The 13237-nt window shown below is 33.9% G+C and overlaps 2 protein-coding genes across 4 annotated transcripts; both read right to left on the reverse strand.

The window, feature by feature from the left end:
• Positions 1-1850: 1850 nt before the first annotated feature.
• Positions 1851-3792, reverse strand: LOC115954291 (protein SOMBRERO-like). 2 transcript variants are annotated; one of them, XM_031072205.1, is made up of 2 exons: positions 3388-3792; positions 1851-2886 (listed from the first exon to the last, which is right to left on the reverse strand). In XM_031072205.1, exons 1-2 carry the CDS (start codon positions 3502-3504, stop codon positions 2086-2088), a joined length of 918 nt encoding a protein of 305 aa, XP_030928065.1. In that variant the 5' UTR covers positions 3505-3792; the 3' UTR covers positions 1851-2085. The 2 variants fall into 2 exon arrangements, with proteins under 2 accessions (XP_030928065.1, XP_030928066.1); XM_031072206.1 differs by lacking the exon at positions 3388-3792 and adding an exon at positions 3241-3307.
• A 5829-nt stretch (positions 3793-9621) lies between these two features.
• Positions 9622-12417, reverse strand: LOC115954292 (secoisolariciresinol dehydrogenase-like). 2 transcript variants are annotated; one of them, XM_031072207.1, is made up of 3 exons: positions 12292-12417; positions 11831-11902; positions 9622-10530 (listed from the first exon to the last, which is right to left on the reverse strand). In XM_031072207.1, exons 1-3 carry the CDS (start codon positions 12309-12311, stop codon positions 9726-9728), a joined length of 897 nt encoding a protein of 298 aa, XP_030928067.1. In that variant the 5' UTR covers positions 12312-12417; the 3' UTR covers positions 9622-9725. The 2 variants fall into 2 exon arrangements, with proteins under 2 accessions (XP_030928067.1, XP_030928068.1); XM_031072208.1 differs by having other exon boundaries at positions 12304-12415.
• Positions 12418-13237: the final 820 nt, after the last annotated feature.

Here is a 13237-nt window from a genome sequence, read left to right on the forward strand (position 1 = left end):
AAAAGAAAAGAAAAACAAGACAAGGAAAATGTGGCAGCATGGATGCCCTAGGGGATGTAAAAGATACTGGCAACCAATGTATAAGACAATAGTTCCACAAAAAAAAAATTAGGGTAAAACTCAAAAGTACAATGCTCATATAAGGGAAGTTTCCAAGTATAGAATTTACCAGAAAAAATAACCAGCACCTCTTATGCCAGGGAAGAAATACATAATTCAAAATCATATATACACAAACACAACAGGTAAATACAATCAGAATTACTAACGAAAACTTCCAATAACTTCAAAAATAACCTGCCTGAAGAAAATAAGTATATCCAAAAATATTTCCGCCTACAACCTGCCAGTAGGGAATGAGTAGCTTCATCTAACTTTTCTTATACTTTATGAAGTATAGACATCTCACTCAGCGATTTCACTACCAATATACAAAATTGGCAGTCATAAAACAAGTCACAATACAAAATCCCAGTGTCATTAAAGAGAAATTTTATCAAACCAACTTTTGCAACATTCTAAAAATCCTTAATGTCTATAAACCTAATCTTCAATTTCACATAACATTTAAACAAATCTTACTTTATGGGTATTTAAAAAGGGAAATAAACAAGTGCTTGTTAAGGTTTCCTTAATGTAGGTCCTATGTAACAAAAAAAATGAGATAAATAAAAGAAAAAGACATAAAAATACTTATATATAAAAAAAAATAAAAAAAGACATAAAGATGCAAAAAAAGACAAAAAGTCATCATAAAAAAGTCAAAAAAGTTGTTAACGGGCACCACCATGATCGTGATGCATCCTTTTGAAAGAAAATAAACTAGCTTAGGTTAAAAGAAATACATTAGTGTATATCCACAGCTAGCAAACTTTGTTCTTTTCAATTGCATTCAGAAAGACTAGTAATCATTGAGGTGTCCATCACTGGTAACTGGCAAAGTAATCATCGTCACACTTTGTAATATATTTGTGAAATTCAAAATCTCTGCCATAAGTTGTTAAATGAGGGGCATTCAAACTGGCTTTATTTTGATGTCCTGTTTTTTTAATACAAAAAGTAAAACAAGGGAAACAATGACTTTCTAAAGAAAAACATTGATTCTAGGTGACCATCTCTCCACATAGGTGAGTAATGATAAATTAGAAAGGAAGACAGTCCAACTGACATTTAAGAAGCACATTAATTCGTGGTACAAATGTATGGTGTCCCCACACAGACCAGATGTTTCACAAACACTAGAAATGAAAGAACATTTGAAAATGATTTTCCAGAATTATCTTCCTCTTGTCTGCATATAGGGAGTTCGAATGGAACAAAAACCTATATCTAAAAATTTTATATGCACCGAAACCATTTAAATGAAAATCACACAAAAAGAAACCATTGCATATCTGCTTCTCCAAAGAGACAGGGCATTCTACCTCCTCATTTTCTTTCTTAAGCAAGCAGTTTATTTCATGATACAAATATGGCAAATCTCATTGCCCCCACCCCCACCACCCCCCCAACACAATACCAAGCAGCACTTGTCCAGGAGCCCCCAACCTTGAACCCTATTCAACCAACCACAGAACAAAAATCAAAGTGAATAAAATAGGAGCTGTATTGAACATAGCAGTGTATGTAGCTTGAAGGGGTCCATGCCCTATCATTTCAAGTTTAAGGAGTTTCCTTGTAATCCTACAAGTGTATAAAACTCGGGGTAGATAGACATTGATTTTCTTATTGAACCTATATACTCACCAAATTTGTGGGAAATGCAAATGGAAGAATGTCATAGAAGATGGGAAATAACAATAATGCAAATAACTATGTAAACTCAACACAATAAAATAAAGAACCCAGTACTGAAATTTTGAAATTGTTAGAACATAAAGTAAAAGTATTAAAACTAGTCAATAAGCACAGAAGTTTTCCAAAAAGGTGGTACAGTTGGAAAGAGCAACAAGGGATCATGATTAGAGTCCTAAAATTCTACAAAAAAAATCATCAAACATATCAGTTCTAAAATTCCTCAATACCAAATTGCTCTTGATCTTGGGTCGGTTCAAGTTCAATGTCACTCTGCCCTTGTGCTTGGGTTCAATTACAATTCTGCTTCTTTCTTGGGTGACATTGTTGCAGCTGTACTGGCAACTTCTTCTTCTTAGAATTAGTCTCGTTTTTGTCCTCATCAAATGAAGCAGTAGCCTCATTTTGGTACTCGTTAAAATAGGTAGTAGTCTCGTTTTGGTCCTCATCAAATGAAATAGTAATCTCATTTCGGAACTCATCAAAATAAGTGGTAGTCTTGTATTCGTACTCATCAAAAAAGGCAGTAGTCTCGTTTTGGTCAATCTCATCTAGATTATTCTTACACAGTTCACAGGCTACATAGGAGGAGGAAGGTAACAGAAGCATAGAACCCTCAACGTCAAGGCTGTACTCGTTCATGATCCAGTAACCATCTTGAGGCGAATCATGGTTCTCGTAATAGAACTGCCGCTTGATGGCAATAGGGTAGCCAGTATTTTCATCATAGATCACCTCAGAGGCTTCATATCTCCAACATGTTTCCAACAATGACTGTGCAGCCGATGCAGTAGTGAAGAAATATACACGGTCCGGTGCTGAATCCTCACCCCAAATCATATCCCAAATTTTGTCAGGTTCTTTCACCCTAAACACATCAAATTCCGGTACATGTACAACTTCAACACCTCCTAAAGACAATGGCTCGTCAATAACCTTCGGGTGAAGATAGTAGTAGATCAGCTCATCCTCGTTTGGGCAAAACTTAACACAGGGCAGCATTAATGAAGAATAAGGAGGGAAATACACCTTCATCGCTTTTAAATCAATGATCTTGCCAAACAAGAAAACGAATTGAAAATCACGATTTGGCTGCACCAGAAAAATAAGTCCAATGAGAAATCTTGAAAAGCACTATATATAAAAGAATTAGTACTTTGCACCACAAGACCCAAATTCCAAATTCATTTCATTCTTGAAATAATTTAAAGAATGAATCATTCAAGAGCAAGAACTACCTTATATATATATATATATATATATATATATATATACACACACACACACACATACATATATCTTAATTAGACAAACAGAGGAAGACCCAGAAATTAAAAAAGCATTACATACTCTCTCTCTATATATATATATATACACACACACACATACATATATCTTAATTAGACAAACAGAGGAAGACCCAGAAATTAAAAAAGCATTACATACTCTCTAGTCCTTCAAATTCATAGTGTTGCCAACCAAAAAAAGCACCCACAAACACAATACAGAACATAAATATAACTTTCACAAAAACAAAAAACCTTTCACAAAAACAAAAAACTGAAGCGAATAGAAAGAGTAGAGAGTACATACACTCACTCTTCTACGTGAATACCGAAGCAGATTGAGACAAAAACTTTCAGGGAAACTCTCACTCTTCTTCACAATTCTTTGATTTCGCCCGCCACTCTTTCTTTGTTTCAGTTTCATAGAGATATAGATTGAATTGGGCCGGGAGAAAAGTATTTATAGTAACAAGTATCACCATCACCACAACAATAGTTGTTTGGGCTACGAGCCTTTGACAGAGTGAAGTCACTTGATCCATCTAGTGAAAAGGCTTAGGCTTTGGATCCAATTTGTGAAGCGAGAGATTATGGACTTATAAGCCCATTTGGTGTGCGGTAGCTTCCATAAAATAATAATAATAACAATCCTTGCCTGATATGGGCCCATATCATTGTGCTTTTGGGCCCAACCTATGAAGCACAAAATAATGGGCCTTCAGGCCCATCTCGTGTGGCAATGATTCTCACCCAAATCTCAAGGAAATAAGAGGATTGTTTCATTTCATGCTGACATGACCTCCTCTCCCACCCAAAAAAGAAACTAGCAAGTAAACATGAACCTATTTATATTAAACACTAATATGCAAGAACATATATGCATTGAATTCATGTACATTGGTCATGTCAAATATTGCCATCTTTGCAATGAAATTTGTCCACTTTATCTCTATATCTCTGTCGAGAAAATAAAGAATCAACTATATTCATGCAAAATACAAAGCACAATGAGAAGAGAAATTTATGTCAACAATTATGCAACATAAGTCGCTAACTCTATTGTATTATGGAGAGAGAGAGAGAGAGAGAGAGAGAGTTCTTCTATGAAACTAGAGCACTTGTAGCAATGGAGCTAAAAAACTATATAGCTATTTTAGTTCTACCAAAACACAAAAAGAAAAAAAAAAAAAAAAAAAAAAACCCCAACGAGAGAGAGAGAGTTTCTTCTATGAAATAAGAGCACTGTAGCAAATGGAGCTAAAAACTATACTAGGGGCTATATTTAGTTCTCCAAAACACAAAAAAAAAAAAAAAAAAAAAAACCCATAGAAGAGAGAGATTCATTTCTTTAATGAAACTAGAGCACTTGTAGGCATGGAGCTAAAAACTGATATAGACTTTATTTTAGTTCTACCAAAAAAAAAAAAAAAAAAAAAAAAAAAAAAAAAAAAAAACCCATATAGCAGTGTAACTAAACCTATTTTTTTTAGTTTCATTGCTACTGCACATCTATCTATGGATGTGCACTATAGCTTAGAGCTTAAAAAAAAAAAAAAAAAACCTTTTTATTTCCTGCCCGGTTGTGTGTGTGGCTGTGATGGTTGTATGTAGTGGATATATTATTTTATTGTAGTAGATATCTTATTTTATTGTGATGTTTATATTATTTTATTGTGTTGAAAGCTAAAATAGATCCACTGTTACAGCATGTGTGTAGGTAAAATAGATAAAATAACTTTTTATGGTGCCAAATAGCTAAATTTTTAGCTCCACTGCTGTGGATGCTCTAATAAAGTTATTTTTTTTCTTCTCTTTTAATAGATAGCATAGGATTTGAAACTTATGAGGTTCAATATTGGTTTCCTTATTAAGGGCATGTTTAGTAGACTGTAATAGACGTTGTAATGTAATAGTTATTCCTATAATTTAGTTATTCTTTAGTTTGGTTATATTTTTATTATAATGAATAATCATTCCTTATGAATAGCTATTTTTCAAAATGAGGAATTATTATTCATCTTTAAAAGGTTGTATTAGCTATTTCTTAGTAAGTGCAATAATTTTAAAACTTAATATATTTCCAAGTAAACAAACTTTCCATATACATCTAACAATTATAAAAATAAAAAATCATAAAAAATAACACATATCTCTCTTAAATTTAAAAATAACAAATTTTAAGGAAATATAATTGTATGAGTAAGAGATTTCCTAAAATAAATGTTAAGTTTCATTCTAATGTTATAACTCACAACCAAACTAATGAATATGTTTAGTTATTACATTACAACACATTTTATTCCTAATAATAAAGATTACAATTCATATTGTAATTCTCATTCAGTGTACCAAATGTACCCTAAATTCAAACACATGAATATATTGAATTTTATTGTCATTAAAAAAGATACCAACAACAACACTAATGTTTGTGTTTTATTGGTTAATTGTGAGAGACCACACTCCCGGCCCGTTTAGGTATTGGGCTAAATCCACGTGAATGGGTGGAGTTATGTTATTTACCTCTTAAAATGGAGGTTCAACTGATTATATTTTCCTTTTTATATTAAGGGTTTTACAATGAAGTCACCACTTATTTAATTATTGAAAAAAATAAGAAAACCATAATTGAAAAATTCATCATTTTATTAATTTGAAACTAAATTTACATTGATCATAGAAAATGATGAGGACAAGGAAGAGCTCAAGGAAAAAGAAGATAAAATATACAAAGATTCAAGAATTGTGGTCTAGTTTTGATGTCAGACCTTCTTAGCACCTATGATAGGTCATTTTAATTATTAGTGTTGAGTCTTTTAGGTTGAGAAATTGCTGGATCAATTTTAATTAAGTTCTATTAGAATAAGGGCAATTTGGTAATTTCTAGAAATCTGGAAAGGGCTGTCCTTACCGTACCAAAGGTTCATGAGTCTTATTTTATATTTACGTATTATTAAATCTTTTATTTAATTATTATTAGTATTTCTATTCATTCTAGGAATAGGTTATTTAGAGTCCAAGTCTTACTAGGAAAAGGATAACTATAGCCCCTATATAAAGGCTCTTTTATAGCTATGTTATTTCAGAATATTTTTTATTAATAAAATTCAGCAGCTTATTTTAAACTTTACTTGTGTGATGCAAACTTCTCCAAGGTGTGATGCCAAGGAACCTTAAGTGTGATGCTTAGGAAGACCTACTATTGGGTCCTAAATTTGGTGGATTTTTAGTGTATGGATCTCTGGAAGGAAAATCAGTACCTGGGTTGCCAACTTTAGTCAGCCTTAAACATGTTTACAAACTTGAATACTTGAATGCAGATACAAAAGTTTTTGGACTCATTTCAAATCCAGTAGGTCATAGCAAGGGTCCTATTCTGCATAGCCTTGCCTTTAGATACATAGGATATAATGGAATTTACATTCCCATGTTGGTCGATGATCTCAAGGAATTCTTTAGAACCTATACAAGCACTGGCTTCGCAGGTTTCAGGTATGCAGCCACTCTTTCATAAAAGAAAAAGAAGAGGAGCATCCCATTGCTTGTTTTGTAAGGTTCTTTTGCTACTCCTTCAAAAAACTTGTTCTAAGTAATGTTATCACCTAGAGTATCAGATACTTCTATGATTTACGTACACTACCTGTTCTCCATTCATAACAGGCTCAATATTCTCTTTAGTTTGTGGGTATCAACTGTTTCATTAGGCATTTGCTTTCTCAAATATCATGGTGCACACTTTTGCACTGGCCAAATATATAAACTGTGCTTGTTTGGTACAATGCCAATGCTTTTTTCCCTAATGTAAGGTTTTTTCCCCTTTATTCGATGAAACTTGTAGTGTTGGAATCCCACACAAAGAAGCTGTAGTTAGGTATTGTGATGAAGTCCATCCACTGGCTAAGGTCAGTAAACTTGGTAATATAAACACTTTTTTTGAACTGCTACCTGAACAAGAGGAAAAAACTTTAAAATCATTGCTATAGGTTTGTTGACGTTGTTCCTTTAACAACAATCCTACATATATTTGCTATATATCAGGCCATATATAATGAAAATTATTAATGTCAAATAAGTAAATCACTTATGATCCTTTGTTACATTACTGTAATTCCACTAATCCAAGTCTGTCTTGAGCACCAGACAATGGCACAAGACTTGGAATGAAGGTGTGTTAGATATATACAACTCAACTGAGTAATTGGGATTATTAAAATCCAGAAATTGACATTAACAAATCTTCTATGGAGGCCTAGATATCAGACATCAATAACGATACTTCAGGGTTTCAGCTTCAAGGCACACTACTTTTTTTTTATTGCTATGTTAATTGTAGGATCATGTTTATATAAGCTTCTAATTTGTGGTATGCTTTCTCAATCAATCTATAGGAGCTATAAATACTATAGTCAGGAGGCCTATTGATGGAAGTTGATCGGTTATAACACAGATTGTGAGGCTTCTATCACTGCAATAGAGGATGCATTAAGAGCTACTGTGATAATTGTAGTGTTACTTTCTTGATTATTTAGATGATGGTTGTATGTATCTTTCTAATTCTTTGTATATCATTTAAAGTTGAGTACTACTCAGGCCAGGAATATAAATATATATTGTTTTGGGGAGAATGGAGTACTTGATTGCTTTGTTTGTTACAGGTTTCATGACCTCTACTTGTTTGTTTTGCAATACCATTAATAATTTGATGTTTTTAAACAGAATTACCAGCAACTTGAAATGGATGATTACTTGATGGACGACTATGTATAATGATAGTATAGGTAAAAGAATAGACTGTTATATCAAGTCTCCTATAGCTGGGAAAACATTTGTATTGGTTGGAGCAGGAGGTGCAGGAAGAGCACTTGCTTTTGGTGCTAAAAGTAGAGGTGCTTAGGTTGTCATATTCAATCGGAATTATGGTAATAAGGCAATATTGTTCTCTCCTTTTTAGTATTACAATTGGAGATCAGCTTTCTTGTCTCTAATCTTGACATTTCTCTTTTGAAAAGAGAAAGCAAAGGTGCTTGCAGATGCAGTTTCAGGGGAAGCTCTACCATATGAATGCTTAAAAAGATTCTACCCTCAGGAGGGAATGATCCTTGCCAATGCTTCTGCTGTTGGAATGGAACCAAATACTAATCAAACTCTTGTCTCAAAGGTTTTCTCTCTCACTCTCTCTGAGCAAATAGGTAATAACTTAGAAGAACACATTGAACAATGTATTGCCTCTTGTCATGCTTCTTTAAGAGACCTTGAGAGCATATAAGCTGGTTTTTTATGCAGTTTATACACCTAGAAATACACGGCTCTTACAAGAGGCTACAGAGGTTAGGGCCATCGTAGTGAGTGGAGTGGAGATGTTTATCAAACAGGCCCTAGGCCAATTCAGACTGTTCACCGGTGGCTTAGGTATCAATCCTCCTCTTATGTCAAACCATTGATTTATTAATTTAACAAAAGGGGCTTTATTTTTTTTTAGTAATTTTTACCGATCCATTTACTTTGAAATGGAGACAGCCATTTTAAGGTTGAAGACATGGTATTTCACAAATCTAAAGGTGAATAAGGTACCAAGTCATTTAAAATAAGATATCATTTCTTATTTGGTAGAATGAAAAAATTTAAATGATATGGTACCATGTAAACCTGAGATGCATGTAAACTAAATCTTCATCATGAAATAGGCTCTCTTAATGTCAAAGCAAATGGAGAGAATCATTCTCCATAGGTTTAACCTTTTTATTCTTCAATGTACTATTGTTGAATTTGTTCACGTGCAAGATTCATTTCTTTTGGTTAAATTCTAACAGCAGGAGCATTAATCTTTATTTTGTTTGAACTGCTTTTCAGCTCCAGAAGATTTCATGCGCAAGCTTGTTCTAGAACAATTTTGATACTTCTAACCGATCAAGCCAAGAACAAATTTGTTAATATATATACTACTTTGTCACTTCTTCTGCGTTATTGAAGAAATAAATCTGTGAAGATGCACTCTAGCTTAGCTCACATGGTTTGTTTGAGGTTGTCCTACTTGGAGCTCGAACACCGTCATCAGCTTGTCAATCCAAAGGCCCCCCACTCTGATGAAGTTGCATGCAAGGACAAGGCTCTAAAGATTATAGATAGGATAGGTTGAGACCAAATAATAAAAGAAAGATTTTTTGGCCATGTGTTTGTTAGAATTACCAGGAGCTCCAAATTGTGTCACTTTTTTTTTTTGGAGTACTATTTGTTTGATCGAAGTTCAGCTGTGTTCCATGAATTTCTTCTCATGATTGTGCAAGACAGGACTAATCCTATAGTTTGTTTAGCACAGTTAGTTTTGAATGAACAGTACATGTATTTTATTGCTTAAGCCATATATATTGCTTTTTGAAACTAAGCAGGTCACCAACTTGAACTCAACTCTCTATATGCATCACTCTAAACAATGTTACTTAAGGGGATGAGGTTGGTTTTTGCATACACCATGAAAGATTAGCTTTAATGCAGAGTCAACTTGAAACAATCCATGCTTGAATTCTCTCTAGAGGTAGAATGCTTGGACATGTAAACTAGAGTCAATTAAAAGTAATGGATGTGAATACATTCATTTGTGCTCCTTATACTTGCAAATTTCTGTTTCTAGTTTCTCTGTTCTAATTTTTACTGCACTTCATCTGGTGCAGGAAACCCCAAATGCTTAAAAGATGTAAAGCCTCCATCTAATACCAAATTATGCCCACTAACATACTTGGCATCATCAGAAACAAGATAGAGCGCAGCATTAGCTACATCATTGGGTTCACAACTAGTTCCCTCCAAAACACCAGCATTAGTAACCATTTCCACAAGCCGTCGATCATCTACACCAGGAAAAACCAGACTCATTTCATCCATTACAAACTTAGTTGGAATGGCAAATGGTGATATACAATTCACCCGGATTCCATACTTGCATAGCTCTGCAGCCACAGACTTAACAATGCCTATAACAGCAGATTTGGACACAGAATATGTGTGCTGTGCTAACCCACCCATAAGTCCTGTAACACTAGCTGTGCAGAGAATTGATCCAGTTTGACGTGGGATCATCACACGTGATGCATGTTTGATCCCAGCCATGACTCCCCGCACGTTGATGTCCATGATTTTATCAAAAACTGCTAGATCAAGGTCCACAATGCTTGGGGGAGTTTTGCAAGGCACCCCTGCATTGTTGTACATGATATCAAGTTGGTTGTACTTAGAGATGGTAAAATCAACAGCATTGGATATGTCAGACTCTTTAGTGACATCACAGGCAACAAAAGTAGCATTGGTTCCAAGCTCTTTTGCAGTGTGTTGGCCAAGTTGATGTTGGATATCAGCAATAACAACTTTAGCACCATTGTTGATAAATTTTGCTGCAGTTGCCTTTCCTATGCCACTTGCTCCTCCAGTTATCAATGCTACCTTGCCTTCTAGCTTGCTATGTTATAACATAAGAAAGGGTTTCAAGCATCAAACCAAAACGATCCCAACTTGGGTGGATTCATTAATCAAAGAAAGTTGGAAATTTTCATGGTCCAACATATACCATTTGATCACATTCACAAATTCTGGATTTTTTTGAGAATGTTTGGTTAGCATAATGATGCAAGAACGTTGACCCATGTATTTTGAGAGAGTTCAATCAATGAGAATCTTGGCCAATCACATGAGATTAAGCTCACTTTCATGTGATTTAAGTGTGTACTTGTTTATCTCTTTGTTTAGCTAAGCCTAGAGATTATTAGTATGGTTGTAAGGCCTCTTAGCCCTTAGGCGTGTTTTCATAATTATTTTGTTAAAAAAACCAAATATCAAAAAAAAAATTTCACTTGTGAATTTAAGCTTCTTCATTAGTGGATTCTAGGTTTTATACAGGTTGTAGAGGTTAGATACAACCTGATCCCTGCAGGTCAAAATGTCTCATTTTTTTCTTTTAGACTAGCCATTGTTTATGCCTAATAAGCATCTTTGACTATAGGAATGGCAGTGGATACACAACTGCCTGATTAAGGCTGCCTCTAACAACCCCTATTCACAGATGACAAATTTCTTACAGAAATACCATTATTTTATTCAACACAACAAACAATGAATACGGAAAAAGTGCAGGACAACAGGAAAAAACAAAAAGCTAGTTCCAGTAGGTATATAATGATGTGATATTAGTTAAAATAATCACTTGTATACACTATAAAACCTTCGCTATCACACAAGGGGTGCTGAAACATACTTCCAGCTAGACCAAAAACTGGTGAGTACTACTAGCAACAGCATTTTGTAGAAAGTGTTATATATATATGATAAATAAAGAAATATAAAACATATAACAATGTTTTATATTTTAAAGAAAGTGTTTTATAATTGTATCTTGGAAAGGTCTGTGCAGATACCCAGTAATGTGGCAACTCTAGGCACTAACAAACAAATATAAAACATAAAAAAATAAATAAATAAATAAATAAAAAGAGGTAGACCTTTTATTGTATCATTTAACTAATATAGGTAGACCTTTTATTGTATCATTCTAAAAAAAAAACTAATATAGGTATTACTATACCACCATCCATGAAAATTCCTAGCATATGATAATATTTTACAGCTTATTATTGGATCAGCATGCACATCTAATGTGGTCATATCAAAAACAAAAAGAAAGAAAGAAAGAAAGAAATATCCAAGGTAAGAAAAGTAAATTTGAATATAATTATATGGTAAAAGTATAGGTAACTTTGACACACCTTCCAGTCTGGGTTGATAGTAACCTGTAGAAGCTCTGAGCAAGCAAAGCTCTTGAAATGGAGACATTTTTGCTGTTAAAACAATAGGAACATATTATGAGCTATATTCACTTCAGCATATATGAAAAAAAGCAAACAAAACTAAATTTCATTAATTAAAGGGCTAATTTAAATGGGGTGCACCCATATTGATCAATTTTGCAATGGCCAGCAATTACGCCATTTCAGTAACCCATATTTGAGAAATGAGTCCTCCATTCACATAGAAAAGGCATGGGTCAAAATGGGACTTGAAATCAGATCTGCCTTGTTTTTAATTGCCCAGGAAGAAGATGATGCCCCTTAAGCTCTTTAAACCCCAAAAAAAATTCGGTTGAAGGAGAAAGAAACAAAAGCTGAAACTTCAAGTACTTTCTTTCCAAGGATCAACATAGAAAAAGTAAACACAAAGAGAAACCAACCTTAGGCCATACCTTAACATACTTTCTTGCAGAAAGATTGTATTTTGAGCTTTCAGCTTGGCTCACCAGACAAGTACAAGGTTTGAGAGAGAGAGAGAGAGAGACAGCTTTAAAGTAGATAGCAACGTGCCACAGTCCCACCAAAATGTGATGGACAGAAAAACACCCTTCCAAGTTGCAACTTCTTGGATTGGACCATAAGACAAAATATTAAAAACCAAAATTTTTGAGGGGTAATTTTGGCAGGTCAACCAAAGCCAGTGTAATGTTGTTTGTGCAACAATAGTATCAATTATCAAAGCCAAGCACACTGATGAGCTTTGACCAACCAGCACACCTACTATCTTAGATTAAGGTTGATTAGGGACTAGTCAAGGCTTAATAGGTATAAAAGGTCGTACTTACCAATAAATGAAATCTATCTGAATGAGATGGAAAACATTCTCCTTCCAAATTTTGGAAAGGTTAATAAGGAATCTCCCGGACTCAGTAAAGAAGGAAATTTAAAGGTTGCTGATTGCTCATTTAAGTCCTGCTTTGTTTTTTAGTATGTTTTCTTGTTTTAAAATGTGAGATCTGATATGAGAAAGTGGTTGTATTCCTGTAATCTTGTGTTTTTGTAGTTTTATAGTCCTGCTGCTAGTTCTTTGTAACCTGATATACAATTCAGGTCTCTTTTGGTTTGAATAAAATGCTTGTTGATTCAATAAAGATATATGTTCTGCTACAGCAACTTGCCAAGTAACTGCTATGAAAGTAGCGTCTCTCATACACTGGAATTTCTCTGCATACTGTGTATCCAAATTATATCATTAATTGTTTCTCAAAAAAAAAAATTACATCATTAATTTTTTACCTAGAATCGTGGGTACTTAGCAAATTGCATATGCACTCACTTAAGGCATCTCTTGCAAAAACTAAGATTTTTCATGAGTGGTGAAAGAGT

This window comes from Quercus lobata, chromosome 7 (genome assembly GCF_001633185.2).
Source record: "Quercus lobata isolate SW786 chromosome 7, ValleyOak3.0 Primary Assembly, whole genome shotgun sequence".
NCBI lineage: Eukaryota > Viridiplantae > Streptophyta > Magnoliopsida > Fagales > Fagaceae > Quercus > Quercus lobata.

What these genes read in the sequence shown, in the direction of transcription:
- LOC115954291 (XM_031072205.1), bottom strand. Translation starts at nt 3,504, where the DNA reads ATGAAACTGAAACAAAGAAAGAGTGGCGGGCGAAATCAAAGAATTGTG. An exon ending in ATTCACGTAGAAGAGTGAGT is followed by an intron (nt 2,887 to 3,387) that starts GTATGTACTCTC and finishes TTTCTGGTGCAG; the next exon opens with CCAAATCGTGATTTTCAATT.
- LOC115954292 (XM_031072207.1), bottom strand. Translation starts at nt 12,311, where the DNA reads ATGTTAAGGTATGGCCTAAG. An exon ending in ATGTTAAGGTATGGCCTAAG is followed by an intron (nt 11,903 to 12,291) that starts GTTGGTTTCTCT and finishes TTGTTTTAACAG; the next exon opens with CAAAAATGTCTCCATTTCAA. An exon ending in CTATCAACCCAGACTGGAAG is followed by an intron (nt 10,531 to 11,830) that starts GTGTGTCAAAGT and finishes GTTATAACATAG; the next exon opens with CAAGCTAGAAGGCAAGGTAG.